The sequence below is a fragment of the Elgaria multicarinata genome, chromosome 16, assembly GCF_023053635.1.
Source record: "Elgaria multicarinata webbii isolate HBS135686 ecotype San Diego chromosome 16, rElgMul1.1.pri, whole genome shotgun sequence".
Lineage (NCBI taxonomy): Eukaryota > Metazoa > Chordata > Lepidosauria > Squamata > Anguidae > Elgaria > Elgaria multicarinata.
In genome coordinates, this window is record NC_086186.1 from 8,745,434 (window position 1) to 8,765,008 (window position 19,575).

Genomic DNA, 19,575 nt, shown 5'->3' on the forward strand with positions numbered 1-19,575 from the left:
CTATAAGATGACAGGACTTCATATTTCTATTCATGGTGATACCCGTTGTAAAGGAAACCACACTCAGCCAAACCGGCTGTCCACTGGATTTTGCACAGATCTTTGGAATAAAGCACACAGCTCTCAAATTGAAAGGGTTAGGCCCAATCCTTTATTGAAATTGGAAGGGTAAGAGGCAAGCATTGCATCAGATTAGTTACTAAAATTGATACAGAAATAACACCCTGAACCCCATACCAGCAATACTAATACAATGTTACAGAATATACTTCCCCAGCCAGGTGTCCAGCGCCAGGCCCCACGTATGGTAGACTTTTTATGGCCACACGCTATTCTACTCCCCCCTCCCTCCGGATGGGCCATTTTTTCCCTTCACAGATGCAAATTGCCCCAAGGCCACTTCTCTCGCCTTGACGGAGCCAGGAGATGGCTTCACGCCCACGGCCAGGTGGAGAGATAAGCGGTACTTCTGCAATTCTATAACAGACAATAGACAATGAATAAAATTCTTAAAAACAGACATTCTTTGTACACTTAACCCTTTCCTTACACCCGTCTCCCTGCATTAGCGTTTACATTATGAGGGAGCACGTGGGGTGGTCTAAGGAAACCCACAGTGCTTAACCACCAACCCTAGTTCAGACAAATTATTCTTGTAAAAACAGTAGGTAAGGGACCACCCCCTACTTTAATTTGTCAAAGGACAACCTGCTTTTGAGCAATTCCCAAAAATGGATGGAGTAATGACAGCCATCTTGGCTATCTCAGGAAGGAACAGCAGGAGCCTGGCATGGAGATGCCAATATAGCTTAGGCTAGAATAAACTGTAGCCTCTCTTTAGACAAGCCAGCACACCTTTACTGCTGCAGGGATCTATATTTGGGGTGCATAACGGTGACTACCTGGTGCTCTGCTTCTTTTTCAGGCCTCTGTATTTCTCTACACTCCTGTTTCCGTTTGCCTCTGTAAGTGGCAGGGAGTGCGCAGTTAGCAGCTGGGCTGATAAAGTGGTCCCAATCCAGCTCCTGATCTTTGCTTCCACATGCAAGAAAATGCTATTTTATTGTTTTACTCTGTACAGCACCATATACACTGATGGTGCTATATAAACTAATAATAATAATAATAATAATAATAATAATAATAATAATAATATATGGTGTTCCAATCCTGGCGCCATATCTGGGGTGGAATGGAGTAATGGTAGGAAGACCATTATTATTTTATTAGATTGATTTGTATCCCACCATTTCCCCAATACCAGGATTCAAGATGGCTAATAACAATTCCTAGCATTATTGCAGACCCCACTACGCAGTGAAGTTCTATTTATTTAGTAACAATAATAAATAAATAAAAGCCTCATCACTCCCTGATGTCTGCAGCTTGGATTTGCCCTGCAGCATCGCAGGATCTTTCCTGTACTAGCATCAGACAAGGACTGTGCACCCAGCACTGGTGCATCAGCCGAGGAGGCTCTGGGAGTCAATCCTGCTCTCGGCCATATGAAGCTCTCTGGTCGCGCTCTTATCTTAGCCTAGCCTCCCTCACAGGGTTGTTGTGAAGATAACATGCACATGGGAGACCCACAGATGCCACCCTGACCTCCTGGGAGGAGAAGGGCTGGGAGACCAAGGTAAGATTCTGTTCTCAAAGGTGCCCTAGGCAGGAGCTGGCCAACTCCAGCGCCCCATCCACACGGGGGTACCGAGCGCATAGGGCCCTTTAAGAGATGCGGCCACGCCCACTGCTTACCCCTGTCCCTCCCTCCTGCCCGCCCGAGAGGCCAGTGGGCGGGGCTGCGGCTGCCTCCGTTCTTCCAAAAAGAGGAGGGAACACCGTGCGTGGAAGGCGGCGCCAGCCAATCAGGAGTGGGCTGGGGGTGGAGCAAACCGGAGCGCGCGGGGAGGGAGAGGGGGCGGTAAGGAAAGAGTTTGTTGTTGACGCGCAGGAGGCCGCCGCCACGCGCCAATCGGGAGCGACGTCTCTTACACAGCCTGAGGCATGGGGAGGCGTGGCGGGGCCTCCTATTGGCTGCCGGGCGGCCCGTTCGCGAGCGGCCTGGGTGGAGGGGGCGCGGCCTGGCCTAGCTGGGCGTGGCCCAGAGGCGCTGGGGTCGGCGTCGGCGCAGCCTGTCAGTCCGACTCCGGCGCTCCGTCAAGCGGGGGGACGCGGAGAAGAGCCATGGCTGTCGCCTCGCCGGCGAAGGTGCTGGAGCTGCCGGGGGGAGACGGCGCAGAGGTACGTCTGTTTGGGCCGGGCGCGGCTCCTCCTTCTCCCCTCACTTTCTCTTCATCCCCACCCCCTCAGGGGACCACTCGGCTCCTGAGGGGAAGCGGCCGGTGCAGGGCGGCTCCCTGCCTGCCTGCCTCCGCTCAGGCGCCCCCTCGTCCCGGGGAAGGAGGGGCGGGTGGACCCATTTCACGGCTGAGGCAAAACGAGGCCCTGTGGATGGAGTGAGGGACGGACGGAGTCGACGTGGAGTGATGCTCCGAGGCCGCCTCCCCCCCTCCCTCGGCTTCTGCCCTTTTCCCCGCTGCCGTTGCTGCCAAGCGATTTCGTGGCTGGGGGCGGGTGTGTGTGTGTGCGTGCGTGTCACCAGCTCCTGGACACATCTGGACCATTTTCTCTTCATCTCTCTCCCCCGCCCCCAACCCCCCTTTATGAAGCGCGTGGTTAGACTTTCAGCAGTCTCTTCCCTCTCCCCCGCCCCCAACCTCCCATCCCGTGTCCTGCCCGCGATGCTTCCGGTTCTTCCACTGCCAAGAAATTCCTGGAAGGATGCTTAGTAACAGTCTCGCTAAATCAAAACACGTATGCGCGTGCACGTGTGAATCTGCGTACATGCTGCTCTCGCTGGATGCGAAGGCAGGCTGTGGAGCGGGAGACCGGCTGAGTTGGCCAGCGAGCGTGTTGGTTTCTTCTGCTGCTGCTTCCTTTTGGGACAGGAAAACAATCCCGCTGATAGACTCCCTTTCCCATCTGGGTGTCAGGAGGGAGAGGGTAAAGGGTCAGCAGCACATACCCATGCTGTGGGGTGCCGTCCCGTCACGCAGTCGTCTCTCTTTCTGCTCTCCAGGGATGGGGAATCACAGCAAGCCATGACATTAACACCTCGAACACCACATGTGTCATTTAATGTTTTAAAGAGAAGTGCTGGGGTTTGTGGTAGCCTTGGCATATTCTCCCTGCAAGATAATACTTCCTTCTGAATTCTGGATCAGGCTGCAGTTGCTCAGGGAAGGAACACTGTACGTGCTTAGAGGCATTTATCTACGGATTCATGTGTGTCTTTTAAAGAAAGGGCATGTCCAAAACATTGGCTGGTGTTAAATATGCAGAGTTAGAGGAGGTGGAGTTACGGTACTAAGATGAACAGTGCCAGCAAGGCACTCCTGGATTTGCACCATAGCTCCTCTTCTATGTGAATCTGCTGTTGAAAGTAGCCTCCTTCTTCACTTATGCTCCCAGTTATAATGCCTTCCTCTTGGAAAATTCAGTCCTTCAGACGTTTTGCCAGGGGTTGGTGTATTTATTTATTTAAAATGTATTGTTTTAAAGTTGTTCCTAGGCTGCCTTTAAGGCTGGAACCTTAGGGTGGAAAATGGAATTCCCCAGACTTCTAGGATATGACAGCAGATAGTCTCCAGTCCTGTTCCTTCCTCTAAACTCAGGCTGGAAAGCTGAGCCAAGCTGAGGAGAGAAGCTTCACTCTCCCCACTGGCTTCTAAAACTAAATGTGGGTGCAACAGGTGAACTTGAATAACTGCTGCTGATTTATCTCAGCCTGTCTTGTCCGCTCAGAGATTTGGGTTTCCACCACCCGAATATCTGACTGCAGGTATGTTGTTCTGATTACATTGTTTTTACAACTTACTGGGTCCCTAAAGTGGGAAGGCACAATCCTTCAGACTGTTTTCTATCTCTCTCATGTCAGCTTACCTGTAATATACAACAGGTAGTTCACATCCAAGTTCTGCTGTACTGTAAATGCAAAGCAGAGCGTAAATTATCCCTGTGACCACCACCTGCTGGACAAGAGACTACTCACAGCTTGATGATCTATATATAATTCAAACCAGTAACAACACACACACACCCAACAAACTACAAATCCACAAAAAAACTCTAGTAACTCTGCCCCATTTCTCCGTATATTGCAAAATACCCTTCAGGGAAAATGTGTGATGCTTCCAATATTCTCTCGTTCGTTGTGCTTCATATCATCCTGTCACATGACCCCATGTCTTTTCTACCATGCATTACGCAAAGTCCAGTTTTGCACCTTCGGTATGGTACAGATCATGATGTAAAGCACAATGCCACATCAGCACACTGAACTACAGAGCCCAGAATCCTCAATACCGAGGCAAAAGCTGTAAAGTTCTTACTCTGTTCTCCTGATCTGCCAATACTCCTGCCGTCTATTCCTGTTCCTGCTTTAACATCCTTTATTTCCAGTGAATCCCAAAGGCAAATTGGTATATGCATAAGTAAAGGTTTCACTGGCTGCCCATCAGCTCTTTTAGCCATAAATCTTATATGAGCTGAACCCACAAAAAAACAGACATGTCCTGTATGCTTAAGTCCAGAAATCATCTCTCTGTTTAAGAAATCTATCTTTAATGTTCAGTAGCCTAGATACTGAGTCAGATAAAAGTGCTACACTCTCAGAATGAACATCTTGTAGTCTATTTAAAGCCAATGTTTTGCCTACCAATTCAGCTGTTGTCATGGACAATTGATCCATCAGTCTGTTTGCCTGAGGCCTTCTGCTGGGTGTTCCTGATGCCTTCAGAGGTTAGATTGGAGGTGGTGATTAGAGATATGTCCTTTTCTGTGGTAGTGCCCCCATTGTGGAATTCCCTCCCCAAAGACACTTAGGTGATGTACTCTATCAACTTCTAGGCAACAAGTTAAGCTGAGTTTATTATTGTAGATTTTTAATCGATAATCTTTTGTTAAAAAGAAAAAACTTTTTTGCAGCTTGCTTATTTATTTAAAGTCTTTTTATCCTGCTCCCATGGCTTGTTTTAGGGTTAATTGAGGGTTGTCTAACCCTAAAAAAAAACCTGCTGTCTGGATTCACATGACATGATAAGCCATGGCAAGCTGGTCTGATGTGGGCTCCATAAAGAATTGCACCTGGCACTCCACAAAAGCCCCCCTGCCCCCACAGCAGGTAAATTAACCCATGGTGGGCTATTGTGAGGTCTGAACAGGCCCATGGAATAAGCGTTGCTGTACACTTCTTGAACATGAATGGTGTTGATAGTAGTGAGTCTGCTACTGCATTAAGTGGTGGTAGGAAGGCAGCCAGGAAGTAGAGGTTTAATGTGCCTGCATTCTGGCTTTTGAACACTGTGGAGTTTTTGGAAAAATAGATTTTTTACATCTCTGACTTAGTGTCTTGATTTATTTTTGCCATGAATGTAAAATACAGTGGTTACTGGTTATTCTGGCTTCCAGAAATGGTTTGAAGGTGAATTCTTCTTGATGGCTGTCATTTCAGCAAGTTGACCCACCCCCACAGTCTGCTAATATTGATGGGAAGAGGGAGACTGAAACTAGTAGTTAATGCTGCCTTATTACCAAAGTAGAGCAAATGGTCTTTAGGGTCTACAGTAGCTTCACAAAAATAGGTTTGGTCTGGAGAGAGAACTTGTAAGTTAAAACTTTCTACCAGACACGTTAGCTTTCATTTGCAGCATTTTGAATGTATTTGGTCAAAATCTCACTGGTGTTCCAGCTTCCACCAGCTATGGCTGAGTAACTCAAAGTAGCTTTTTGTACACATCTATCTTCTCTTCTTTCTTCCTGCTCCTGTGGAAGCACTGTGGCATTCCTGCACCCGGCTTCCTCCATCATTCTTCCTTTTGCTCGAAACTGACACATTCCTATTAAGGATAGGAAAACTTCTTTAAAGTTCTTAGGTCCATGATGGCCACAGCTGTCTGTTTAGGCTGAATTGACCCCCTGAAGGGGCATGTGAGTTGATGGAATTAGGCTTACTCTAGTCACTTGCTGAAATGTAGCTTAGGGCAAGTTGAGTAGCGGAATAAAATTTCAACATCTTCCTTGCTTTCCTGAAAGTGGAGGTGCAGAGCAGGAGAAACCTATGCTGAAGAATAAGATGGGAAAAGGGATCCTCTCTATTAGGTAGGCTCTTCGTGTGTCTTGTCCTGCTGTGCCCAAGTCCTACTCTTCCAACATGCAAAAAGTTGGGGATTTTAAAGACCTTTCCTGTTAAATACAACGCCCCTGTTAAAACAGCTCCACTGGCTTCCAGTCTGTTTCCGGGCACAATTCAAAGTGCTGGTTTGACCTATGCTCTATATTTGAAAGGTTATTTGAAAGAACGTATTCTCCCTTATGAGCCTGCCCGTGCTTTGAGATCTTCTGGAGAGGCCCTTCTTTCAGTTCCACCTTCTTCACAGGCACGCTTGGTGGGAACATGGGAGAGGGCCTTCTCAGTGGTTGCTCCAGTGCTCTGGAACTCTCTTCCCAGGGAAGCTAGGCTGGCTCCCTCCTTGATGGGCTTTCGGAAGCAGGCTAAAACTTTTTTGTTCAAGCAGGCCTTTGGAGAATAATCCAGCCCTCCATCTATGTTAATGTCTTATAATTTTGTTGTGTGTTTTTTAATTGTTAATGGTTTTGTTTCCCTCCCCCCCCCATGTATATTTTAAACTTTGTAAGGCCGCCTTGAGGCCCAGCATTGGGCAAAAGGCGGGATACAAATAAATATAATAATAATATAATAATAATAATAATTTCCAATCCTATACAGGGCTGGCACCTAGGAACTTACGTTTGGAGATCAGGAGATTCCCCTCAAACTCCCTCCTTATTATCTTGTATATTTCTGCCTTGTGGAAGAAAGCCCCTGAGAGAGTGTTCCACTACAGTTGTCGAACCTTTTACAACAGGTTCAGACGTGAAAATCATGTACTTTTAATGTAATCGGAATCTTGAACAAGCATACCCAAACTTTAGCATCTGTCTTCAAGGCAAGATAAGGGAATGCTCATTAGGAGGCATTCAAGGAGTTCGTGTGTGTGTGTGTGTGTGTTTTTGCATGTGTAAAAGCTTCATCCCACGTACCTGTTTCCCTCAGATTATACCCTCCATCAACTTACATGCCCCTTCAGGGGGTCAATTCAGCCTAAACAGACAGCTGTGGCCATCATGGACCTAAGAACTTTAAAGAAGTTTCGCGGTTGTTGTTTTTGCTACTGGGCGACAGCGATTCTTTGCATACCAGGAAGTGAGTTTAAGGGGGGGAAATGTAAAAAATCATAAAAAATCAACGGATGACCCAATTCAATTCAAATTTGCTATGCTGAAAGCTCTCCCTAATATCTATTACTGCACCAATTTTGGTGTCTTTATCTTTAAAGCTTACGCAGATGTAAGTATTTCTTTAAAATTCTGCTCCTGCGCCCCAGCAGCAGCTCGGAAGATACGCTCAAAATGTAGGGGCTAAATACGGCGAATTTTTTTTTCTTTATTGCACAATTAAGGCAGGATGCATGGGAGTACTTCACAATCAAAGCAGATTATAAGGTGGAAAACTTCTGAGTCCTTTGCATGTGATTCGCAGTGATTGCACAGTATACCGCTGGCGTGATAAAGCTCTAAGTGTGAGTTAGAGATGGAATGTAGCATTGGTTTCTATTTCATGTTCAAAGGCGTAGGCATTTGTCCCCTAGAGGGAGCCCTTTTCCAGAAATTGGGAGATGCTCATTGCTCTTGCTTGCTAACATGCATGTAGATATTGGAGAATGTCACTGACCAGAAGACCACTTCAGGGGTCTTTTTATTTGTAACAATTATATACCACTGAATATAACAGAATCTCTCAGCGATTCACAACATGAACAGTTCTCTGCTGCTAGTAGCTAATTGGGAAAGACCAGCTGCATCGTGTTGTGCTGAAATCCTGCTGCTTCATCCATGTGGCCAACATTGCTTGCTTCAACTATGAACTCAAATATGTCTCTTCCCCCTGATAGGTACACCTACCTTCTTGCCTTTCTTTGTCTCTGCTGTCCTACTAGAACACTGAAGCATCTTTATAGTGAGATGGCTGTCATATTTTGCATTAGCCCTTGAATGTCCACTGCCACACTGAACATTGTGTAGATGCTCCAAGTGTCAAGGGCACAAATTGGATGGTGCCTACGAGATCCATGGCAAGTGACAGGTCATTGCCTGAGGGGTTCTGCCCTACTAAAGTGAGGAGCACTTGGACACTTTCCCAACAGGGAAAAGCAACAGGTCTGCCATTCCATGAGAGACATAAACGATTCTTGTAAAAAGTCAACAATTTTGGGTTGTTGTTTTCAAATATATATCTCCATGTATGTGCCCCAATACACATAGGTTTGGGGGCTTCTCAAAGGAAGTTCAGTGACCTGAAAAATAACCTGCTTTTAAAATGAAACCAGAATTTGTATATGTAGATTGAGCATATCTATATAACCTCTTGAAACTGAGTCCATGACCCTCAGCCAAATGCTTTGAGAAAGCTAAACTATAAGAGACTGAACCAAGTAGAAAACTGCTTTCTAGGTCAAGATTCCAAATAGGTTTTGCATTTTATTTTTTCTGTGACTCTAAGCCAAACAGCATGGATGTGATTTCCTTTCTGTTTCTAGAGAGAAACTGCTTTACCCAGTGACTACTAGACCTTGTTTCTGGAAAGTCTGGGTACTTGAGCTAGGATCTAAAGAACTGCTTAGGCTTACGTGACAAGCTTGCACTAGCCCAGTGAAATTTGTGTCATTTTCTCTGAACACTCCCCATATGACACATATCAAAGCAATTTTGAAGGCCACCTCAATTTAAGAATCAGTTGGCTGTGTAGCGCTACGATATGCTGCTTGAGACTCCTTGGTGTCATCATGGAATTAGTCCTGCAATTCTTTATTTCCTGACTGAAGTCTTCAATTAAATAGTTGGGCTTAGTAACCTTGCATGCATATGGAGAGAGCTAAACAGAAACCCATGCATCTCATATGTGTGCCCACCGCCATCCCACCCAGTGTTTCAAAGATATAAGTTCTGTAGTGCATAAGGCCTCTAATGTGCGTGACCAGACCTTGTTGGTTATGCTTTTAAGTAGCTTAAAGGCTATATTTACTTGCAAACCAAAGCTTTTTAATTATTGCAGTAACCAAATATGCATGTGTATTAACATATAACAAGCTGCCCTCATCTCCCAAATACCCTTGTATTGTTATACAACAGATAGAAGAAAAATATATAAAATAACCCTATCACTGGTCTCATTTTACCATTTGGTGAAAATGTGTCAATTCCAGAGGCCTTTGGGTAGTGGATAACAGCTGACAGTATTTTGATTATTTGTGCTGTTGCTTCTGTTTAATTTTTTTAAGTTTATTGATCTAGGATTGTATTTAATAGTTAATCCCTTTGAGTTTCTTTTTTTTTTAAAAAAAAGATAGGATATAAAACTTTTAAATAAAATAACTTAATTGTATTTTTTTGTCCATTTTATAGACGGACTCAGCTAGAATAATGAACTTCCCACTCTTTGACTTCCCAAAAGGTGTCTGGTTTCTCAGATCATTCCAACCTGAAATAATAGCCCGTTAGTAAAGTCATATGCTAGCTTAAGAGAAACATGGCTTGGAGTCTGTTATCCTCTGTCAAGGAGTGTGGGAAGCAGACAAAGAAGAAAGATGGCTATTAAGCTGGTGGTTCACTTTCAGATCAGTATTTTATCAATTGTGGGCTGTTATTAAACCAGCAAAATTCAGCTTGCATCTTGGCCAGATGCTAATCAGAAACAAAAACTGCTTCTGTTTTAGGAAAACATGCGGATCGTGAGGTTGAAGATTATAGCTGGAATTGACCTGGCCAAGAAGGATCTCTTAGGAACAAGGTGAGTAAGTATTCTGTGTGCAAAGCTGAGGAGGAAGCCATGCGTTGTCCCTTCTGGAAATCATTTCAGCATATTTTTTACAATGGCAGCATTTAGTGGAGGGGTATTTCATGCTAGCTTCCGTGCTCCTTGCTCAACGTTCTAATGCTTTGCTTCCAAGTTGAACAGGGTAGCTAGATTATGACTTGATTCCTGTATGTAGTACTTGCTCGAGTCTTCTAGACATATTGTGCTGAGTGCAGGAAATCTCACACTGCTTTCAGCAATGAAACACTATAAAATTTGGCTAAGAGAATATAGGTTGTAGACACCCATGTGGTTGAATTTGCTACTGAGAAAATGTGTCTTCTTTAGTGGGTGAGGTATTAGTATGGCAAAATTCTTACAAAACTATTGGCAGAGGTGGAATGGTAAAAAAGCAGCACAGATTCTGATCAGTATATCTGTTTAAAATGGTTTTGACAATCAATGCCCAAATCGTATGTGATTACAATCAGAATAATGCTGTTTAATTGTTCATACTTACTGTATTTGTACAGTGATCCTTATGTGAAAGTGACAGTACGTGATTCAGCTAATGTAGACCTTACCAGTGTGCAAACAAAAACTGTTAAAAAGGTTAGTCTTCACACTTTTTTTCATAATGAATTAGTGTAAAATCTTGTAAGTGACCTGAAAAGTAATTGCTCAGGAAGGTCTTCATCATTTATTTCTTTAAACCAAAGGTTGGCACAAAAATGTAGAAGGTAGAATTAGAAATACAAAATATCAACAGTAAACTGTTAAAACAATGTACACTTATAAGATAATCACCCCAGATTGATACAGCAGGAGATAGTAGATATCCCTTGCTTGGGGTGTGTGTGTTACGGGAGGTGTTAAGCAGCTACTGCAAGCGATGTAAGACATGCATTTTTCTAAATCAGTCAACAAAATACCAGAGTGGGGCACCCGAACATTGCTACAAGGAATCCTAAAAATTCCTAAAGATTCTTTTGCTGGGAATATAATTTAACAGACAGTAAAGAGCACAATGAGCAATCTTGTCTTCTACATTTTGACCACAGGCGCAACAAAGAGTCATTTGGCGCCAAAGGCAAGCAAACTTATTCTGGCAAAAACTTTAGTGGTCTAGAGTTCACTTCATCAGATGCAAGATTGTTCTCATGGTGAATGCCCATTTCCTAGTATGACTAGATCTCACTAGGAGCGCATGCCACTTCATCAATTCTGTGCCTTATTCTCAAGGGGAGTAAGAAACAAAGAAGAAATAGATCTCTAAAGCACTTGCCAAGGGTGACTTCTCTGGAACTGTAGATTTCTTTCAAAGTTCCATTGCTTGTAGGGCTCAAAGGAACAATAACTACTGGTGATCAGTTTCCCTATCTAGTTTACTAATGGTTATGTAGATTAACCGACTTCAGTGCAAAAGGCCTCAAATAAAACAGCCAGTGTTATTGAAGGGGAAGCATGGAATAAGCTAATATAGAACTTATTAGGCACCTAATTAAGGCAGTGCCAGCCAGTTGGTCTGATCCACAAGTTTTTCTTCTGAACAAAGCTGATCAATATGAATGTAGTTCAGACCATTTGGCTGCTTTGAGGACCAAGGGCTGAATTGATATATGCAGCAGTCTGCTTCTACTGCATTCGCTTTTCCTGTAGCTAATTGTTTTGGTAGCATGGCTGGAAAAAGGCCTCTGCTGAGACCCTGAGAAGCTGTTGCCAGATGAGGTAGACAGGACTGGGCTTTGTGGGCCGACACCTGACAGAAAAAGGCAGCTCTGTATATCTTGTAGTAATTTACTCTCTCTTTACTTGTAGACATTGAATCCAAAGTGGAATGAAGAATTCTTAATTAGAGTAAGTGATCCTTATTGTATGTTGTGTAGGCTTTTGTGTCAATTAATGCTGTCTTAAATTACATAATATCCATGGTGCTAAACAACTTTGTAGTATCTAATGCTCCTTTCCTACGAAATCAACTAACCAGAGGATAACTTTCTTCTAGGTCAATCCTCAGAAGCACAGGTTTCTCTTTGAAGTATTTGATGAAAACCGTTTGGTAGGTCTTTTTTGTTGTCAGTGGTGGTTCGTTACTGGAAAGAACTATAATCTTGTACTTTTGACTAGGGAGTTTGGATCTGTTTCCAGCAATAGCACTGTGACATGCAATCCTCTTGCTTCTATTGTCATTTCCAAATACTTGAGTTCCAGATTTCTCTGCTTGTAGACTTCCTGTACTTGTCGACGTCTTTTTCAGATCTCTGGAAGGGGCTTTAATGGGGGTGTTTGCGGTTGTGCAGGCACTGCTGGAATTGATTGCATTGATGAAAAACAAAATGTATGAGACTCTCCTCAGACATCTTCTGGGCAATTGGAGGTTTTAGAGGAAAAAACTAGATATTAAGAATATCTAGTTAGTGACAACTGTCACAAATGGCTGACTTCAGTTCCTTTTTCAGTTGTCAGTATGCTGTGTTATTTTCACTCACAAGGCTCAGATAAGGATTAAATAAGCTTTAGGGTATGGTGTTTTGTGTGTGTGTGTTTTAAACTTGTTCCTTTCGCCTTGGAGGCTGTAAAATGCTGGTTTTAATGTAAACTAACCGAAAATGTAGTAAAGGTTAAATAAATACCAAGTAGAAAATATTAAGTCATGTGAGCTACACAGGAATAAATGGCACAGTGTTCTCTGCTGCCTGTGGTTTAATTCCACATTGCTGTGGCAGGATTTAGAAATGCATCGTGTATAACTTCTGAGTCTTTAAAGATGTACATAGCTGAATTAATGTCTACTGGCTAACATAGATGATGGAACAGTAGTGCACTTTTCAAAAGTGCCACTAGATGCCAGGAAAGAATTTGACTTAGCAGCAATATAAGTGAAAGGCAACAGAACCTATAGTGAAATTTAAACAGTTCAGAAAAACTCCAGGTTGACTTAGGGAGCAATCCTATGATCCCTACCCAGAGTTTGGAAAATTCGGATTCCTGCATCTGCGGTCAGAGATAGCACTCTGACTATAGATCCAGGAATCTATGGCCCTCCCACCCCCTGGCCCTCCCCCTCCTCGCTGGTGCAGAGAGAATCATGCTGGCTGCCCCTCTGAGGTTGCAAAGGCGACCTCATAGACAGGGTAAAGAGGGTGTGCCGGTGGTTGGGGAGGGGACTGGGAAAGCCAGGATACAACGTATCCCCAGGCCTCCCCAACCTCCTTCCCTCCTGCTGCGATGCACCCCAGCTAGATGGGTGAAAAAGCCCGTCTAGCCAAAATCCAAAATATGGGCATCGCTATAAGATTGCAACCTTATGCTGCTTGGTGGAGTTATTGTGCTCTTGCTGGAGGAACTTTTTGCTTCTGTGGTCTTGGAATGGGTTTGTTCTCAAATGTCTTAGCTTCATAAACAACTTGGGAAATGGCTTGGTTTGGATCCAGACCATAATGTTGGGGTACTGTTTCGCCTTCTGCAGAAATCCAGATGGAGCTCTTATTACAATGATATTGTACGTAGGGAACATTCTTCTATACTTAATGTAAAAAGAATCTAAGTGTCTCACAAAGTTTAGGCACCAGCTTGCTGTAAAAATAATCCACAGGTTTTAAGCTGTAAAAGTATGCTGGTTTCTTGGGATCCCCCGATTTTAATCTGGTCTGGTTCTGTTTTCTTCTAGTAATCTGTTCCCTCACTATAAAGCCCACTGACCCAACTCTCCGAAATAACAGGGCTGGCTTCCTTAGTAACTTCTTTTAAAGTGTGCTGTTTTTGTAGCACTCCCACACTGAAGCTACTTGCTATTTTATTTATGTATAACATGCTCTTATCAGATTACTACCGTGCTTAATCTTTAAAAATTGAATTCTAGATTTGATAATTACATGGAACTTCATTCCTACCAACTTCCTGTAACTCTAAACCACTGGGTAAAAATATTAGTGGCCATACGCTGCTAAAGAAAGCACAGACCAAAATTCAGCCAGGGCAGCTGTAAGAATCTGTAGGAAGAACTGCTGTTGAGTTAATTTGCCATGTAATAACCTTGCGCAAGTTAGAATAGAATTCAGACAAGGCTGACAGTGTTAGCAGTGCTGCAGCTGAGTTGAGCTTTAAAGGTCGCTTGGAATCGAGTGCTTTGTAAGTGAATGTTCTCTTCGCCACAAGCAACCCTGGGCAGAATCAGAAACGGTGGAGTGGGAATGACTTGCTAATTTCAGGCAGCTTTTAGGTCGCCAGCTGCCTGCACTTCTAGTGAGTTTTCTCAGTTATACTAAAGATGAATAGGTACGGGATTCCGGGCAGCTCCCTCTCACTTTAGAAGAAAAATCTTTCTGACCTTCCTCTGTGGAAATGAGAACAAATGGCAAGGCAGTTGAAACTGCACTTTGCAGCCCGAAGAAGTCATACTGATCCATTATCGGAGACACTCGGAGATGATTTGGATACTCACACGCACGTCAAAGAGCCTGAGCCGAATGCTGCTCCTAATGTCGGAATGGAGCAGAATCCCAAGCAAACACTCTCAAGTTCTGTAACGCAGGAGACAAATCAACAGGCAGTTCCATTCCGGAAACCCAAGAGGAGTGCCTTACTGAAGATTTCCTTGCAGGCTTCAAGAGTCAGTGGTTATTCCCAACCTGTGGCTTCTGAAGACCACTTGTCCCTGGCCAGAACAAGGAAAAAAGGGGACTGTTGCAACAGGAATGTGATTGGCCATCAGACTAACCAGCTAACTACCAGCAGCAGTCTGTCTGATTTCACAGCATGTGGTGGTGTTCTCAGCAGTGTCTCAGCCAGTGATAAAGGAGCCTCCAGTAGTGCTGGGAGTGACTATGGGTCATGTACAAGTACCACAAGTGATGGTGGGTCATACAGCAGCAGTATAATCAGTGACGGCAGTAGCTGCCCCTTCTCTGCTGGAGATGGTTGTAGTTTTCCTGCTAACATGGTCTATGGTAAAGCTCCTAACTACAAATCCACTTCTCACAGAAGCAGTACTATACAGCATTTTTCAGGCAGAAATATCTTTGACCAAGACAACTCTGAACATGCACTGAGGACAACAAAGCTGCCGGCAATGAGAGAAACAAAAGTTCCCCTAAGGCGTTGCTCATCTCTGGTTATTTTCCCAAAGAGTCCTTCAAATACCCCACCGATGTCTCCAACTTCTCCTCTACCGAATGGGCAATCCTCTCGGCTATCCCATAGCGAGCAGGTGCAAAGCGAAGACAAAGTCACATCCAAGGGTTCCCTCTCGACTGTGGTCAATGGATTTCGACTCTCCAAAAGTGCTGGTCCTCCTAACGAAAGCAGAGATGTTAAACAACTATGTTTGAACAGCTCATTGTGGGAGAGAACGTGGGCCACAGATGGCTCTGAACGCGCAGCACATGATGAGGAAATACCAAATGGAGGTTCTTCTATTTCATTTCACTTCTCTCATGGAATGCCTGCACCAAAGAGTGAAATTGGGTCCTCTTCCTGCATGCCCACTGTGGCAACCTACCCTAATTTAAGATGCATGCACAGTGCATCCGCCTGTTGGTCCTCAAACATGGAGGATTGTGCCAGTGTTAACTCTGAAAAAAGGCCAACTTCACGGAGGAGCAAGATCCATCATGGTTTGCAAAGGAGTCTTTCGTTGGGATCGTCACAGTCCTCATTTTTATCTAGTTTTAAATATAGTTCTAGAGCAGGAATGTCACATTTACATATTCACTTTGGTTCTGAGAGAGAGGGAAAACCTGATGGAGTTCAAAGGACAGATAGAATACCTGGACAAGAGCCTCATAGTCGGACTTTGATGAAACCTCTAGAGGTGAGTGTGTCTAAAAGGAGTGGCCCTCATGTGCGATGCTTTTTATGTACTGGGATTAAGTGGATTGACTTCTCTGGAACACATTTGCAATAATCAGTTGAATATATTACAGACTAAATAGTGTGTTGTTGTTGATGTTTTGCACGTTCATGAGTTTAATAGAAAGTTTCAGCGAGTGATAAGCTAAATTGTGCCTAATTCCGTTCACATGCAGTCAGCGTTGGGTGTTTCGCTAAAATAGTGAGTCCACGAAGCAGAAAAAAATATGGGCTTAATAGCCGAAATCAAGATCACACAGACTGACACTTCTCTAATGGTATTGGAAGAATTTGTATCCGCTACTAGAGTGGTAAAATGACGTGGGCGTGTATGTTTTTAAACCGAGCAAGTCTGCTTTTGCTGCATGTAGTAATTTAATTCCTGCCCCCCCTGCCCCCACTCTTCCCTGTTCCCACTGTTTCATTTCTTTGCACCCTAAAAGCTTAAACTGATTTCCAGCATTAACATATGATAAATCATCAAACTTCAGGGGAGCAGATATCTTTTTATATTCTGATCATCAATCTTAATTTTCATTTAACTGACTAAATCGTTAAGACTTTTAAATACCTATTTGACAAAAAAGGGAATGGGAAAATAGATATTCAGTACTTGTTACCTAGTTCTGGTTTTCAGTGTGTTTCATATTTCTGTTTTTATTGTAAGTTACCTTTGGGGGAGCGGGAGCTGGTGAAAATTTCTGCCTCGAATTCCTTTTCAAAGCAGAATAAGTATCGGTTTTTTGTGTAACGATAGTCTCTTCTACTAGATCTGACATCTGTATCTTTGTTTTGGTATGCTGTACTCCGACTCAGAAATAGACGACTGCTTTTTTCCTTCCTTCTTCAAGTTGCTATTTTGGTCATACTACTTGTTTCATGAACTGTGAACGTTGTGGTAGTCCTGCATGGTGTGAATGTGCACTCTCTCTCTCTCTTTCTCTTTCTTACACACACACATACACACACACTAGATTGACGGCATGTACGTTGTAGAGCTGATTTCTTTAAGCAGCAACCAGCTTTCAAAAGTCCTCAAGCTGTACTAATTGTGTGATGACAACACAAAGAATGTCTCTGCCTCACCTTAAACTTTTACTGAAATTAACGTTAGGCCAAAAGTTTATATTGATATTTTCCTAGTACCCAGATTGTATATAAATTTAAGACGCGCATATAGTCATCAAAAATTAAAGGCACATTGTTAGGAAATCTTGATATGAATCTAGCTTGCGGCACATGTAAAATTTAAAGTGCAGTCTAACGTGTTATTAGTCAAACAGGGTTTTGCTGTGAGGCTGGCTAGCCATATTTCAAAGAGTCTCTTATGCAAAATATATCCACTCTTGCAAACAAATTGCCTTGATCTGGGTTTTGAAATCCAATTGCTTCTTTAATAACTGGAAGGGGGTAAAAAGAACCATTTCATTCTGTTGGACCACATGCTCAGGTGATTGTTCTCCAGTCCATCTTGATATTGGCTAAAATTGTCCTGGAATTCCAATGAATTAGCGTAAGCAAAATTAAAGTTGAAACTGTGTTGTATGATTGCAGTTTTATTAAGTCACAGCTTAAGGATTGTCTTGTTTGAAAAATAGCCTTGCCTAACAATTTTGTTAAATATACATGCCATCTCCAATTATAGTTCTGTATTGTGATTCACTTTAAAATTAACAACCCTGAAAATACTTCCTTGACTCCAGTTAGTCTGGCCTAGTATAACGATATGCCGAGTCTCGGTTCAAATTTAACAAGATGATATTGGAGTCACATTTAGTAATGTCAGCTATCTGTTCCAAGCTGTCATGAAATTAAATTTGTGCTTGACTTTCAGACTCCAGCGTCTGCAGCAGCAGCAAAAGCTGCCTGCCTGCTGCCTGTTCTTCTGTGTGTCAGGCTACTTGTCTTCAGCTGCTGAGGGTTAAATGATGTATTCTCCATAATCCACAGCTTTTGTGTGAGGCTTCTGTGTAAGATGTAGTGAGAAGCAGGTCCTGAAACTTTGAAAATTATGTAAGAGGAAATGAGCCACATGTGGGGCAGTGGACATGCCTTCTTTTAAATTAAGAAATATATGTCATGATGGGTGCTGTGTGGATAAGAACAGGAGAGAGGCCCATAACTTGCAGGGATGCTAAAAGAAGCACAAAGCTCTGCATGTCCTGGAATCTGGACTGCTGTTGGGGATGGGAGGCAGGCTTTGCCTCTATCACCCAGGTGCAGCACTTTGCATTTTCCTCTGATAGTGAATGCTAGCCATTGTTTTCACATGGGAGAAAATCAAGGGCGGGGGTCCTCACACATGCTGCTGAAGGGGATTAAACTTGCTCCATTCCCCTGAAATCTGTGTGTGGGTGTGAGAGAGAGAGAGAGAGAGAGTGAGTCAAGGGGAGGGAAACTGGTAAATTTTTGCCTGCCTCCAGCTAACTTGCCAGATACCACCTAAGTTTCACTTCCAGAAGATTAGCCATAAACGCTTGTGAGGGAAGAGACTCAGAGCCAATGCTGCAAATTTTAGCTGTTTCCTCCTGGCTTTTGCAGATGTTAGAGAATGTTTTGTGGTAATCTGGTCTAACTCTGGATAGATAAGGGCATTGCAAGGTTGGCGTGTTCAGAATGTGGATTGCATAGACATATGCCAGTTTCAGTATGCAGCTAAGCAATCGCCTGAGTGAGCATTACCCGTGGTAAATGCAGCAGTTATTGTATAAGGACAAGGCCTTTACCAGCTTGTTTGGATACTGGTGCAGAAAGGAGGGCAATCTAACATTGTTTACTTGTAAATAAAAGAGAAGTTTCACTTCGACATACAAAAAAAGAGAAGAAGTTTAGGATCAGAATCTGTGGAATTCAAGGGTATTGTGCATTAGAGCCCATGAAATAGTTGTAGTTGTTGAATTCCATGTTTTTATTGGGGCAAAGACTTGTGAAAGCAGTGAGAGAAATGTTAAACCTTGTTTCTGATAGACGTAAGTATTCATTTTAAAGAAAATGTATTTGTTCTTTGTATCTCACCAGAAATTAGCTCAGAACAATTTGCAACGTGTTTTTTTTACCTGTTGTTGCTCCTGAGCTCATCTTGTGTGAAGTGTATCTGTTCAGGATCTATGAGTAAACAGAACTAAATGACTATGTGAAGCAATCTAGACCATGCCAGGGTGATACTAGAAATCTTGGGATAACGTGTCACCTACATATTCAAGATTGGTATATTGTTGATGCTTCATCTGAGACGGTCCTTGTCTTAGCTTGTCCTTCCCGTATTGACTCTTAGAATCATAGAATAGGAGAGTTGGAAAGGACCTAAAAGGCCATTGAGTCCACCTCTTCCTCAGTGCAGGAATCCACCTTAAAGAATACTCTGACAGATGGCTGTCCAGCTGCATCTTGAATGCCTCTAGTATGAGAGAGCCCACTACCTCCTTAGGTAATTGATTCCATTGTCATACTGCTCTAACAGTCAGGAAGTTTTTCCTGATGTCCAGCTGGAATCTGGCTTATTTCTCTGACTTATTTCAAAGCTCACGGCGGTAATTCCTGAGTTAACAGGAGCAAGTGGATTTGCTTGTGGGGACAATTGGAGTGTGGGAGCTGCATGCACACTGTTTCTGCTTTTAACCAAGAATCCAGGAATATCCCCTTCCTGACTTGTTCTGTGGCATGCAAACCCAGAAACTCTTTAGCTGTTTATGGTTTAAACAACCCAGAGTTAACCCAGGGTTTGTTGTTGGGTTTACTCTGGGTTGTTTAGCCCACTTGCTTAAAAAAGGCCTGGGTTGTTGAGACGTGTGAACTATATAATATTGAATAGG

At 43.4% G+C, this 19,575-nt stretch overlaps 2 protein-coding genes across 3 annotated transcripts in view; one reads left to right on the forward strand and one right to left on the reverse strand.

The window, feature by feature from the left end:
• PIGB (phosphatidylinositol glycan anchor biosynthesis class B) overlaps positions 1–19,575 on the reverse strand; it is a 301,093-nt gene that overhangs the window by 101,179 nt on the left and 180,339 nt on the right. The gene's annotated exons all lie outside the window — the stretch shown is intronic.
• The window catches only part of NEDD4 (NEDD4 E3 ubiquitin protein ligase), a 38,799-nt gene continuing 21,386 nt past the window's right edge, over positions 2,163–19,575 (forward strand). The window contains exons 1-5 of one of the 2 annotated variants that reach the window (XM_063142820.1): positions 2,163–2,241; positions 9,834–9,907; positions 10,447–10,525; positions 11,732–11,770; positions 11,919–11,972. In XM_063142820.1, coding sequence (XP_062998890.1) covers positions 2,185–2,241; positions 9,834–9,907; positions 10,447–10,525; positions 11,732–11,770; positions 11,919–11,972 — 303 coding nt within the window. In that variant the 5' untranslated portion in view covers positions 2,163–2,184. Of the gene's footprint in view, positions 2,242–9,833; positions 9,908–10,446; positions 10,526–11,731; positions 11,771–11,918; positions 11,973–13,884; positions 15,726–19,575 lie in introns of those variants that run through there. The other variant, XM_063142819.1, reaches the window with a different exon arrangement.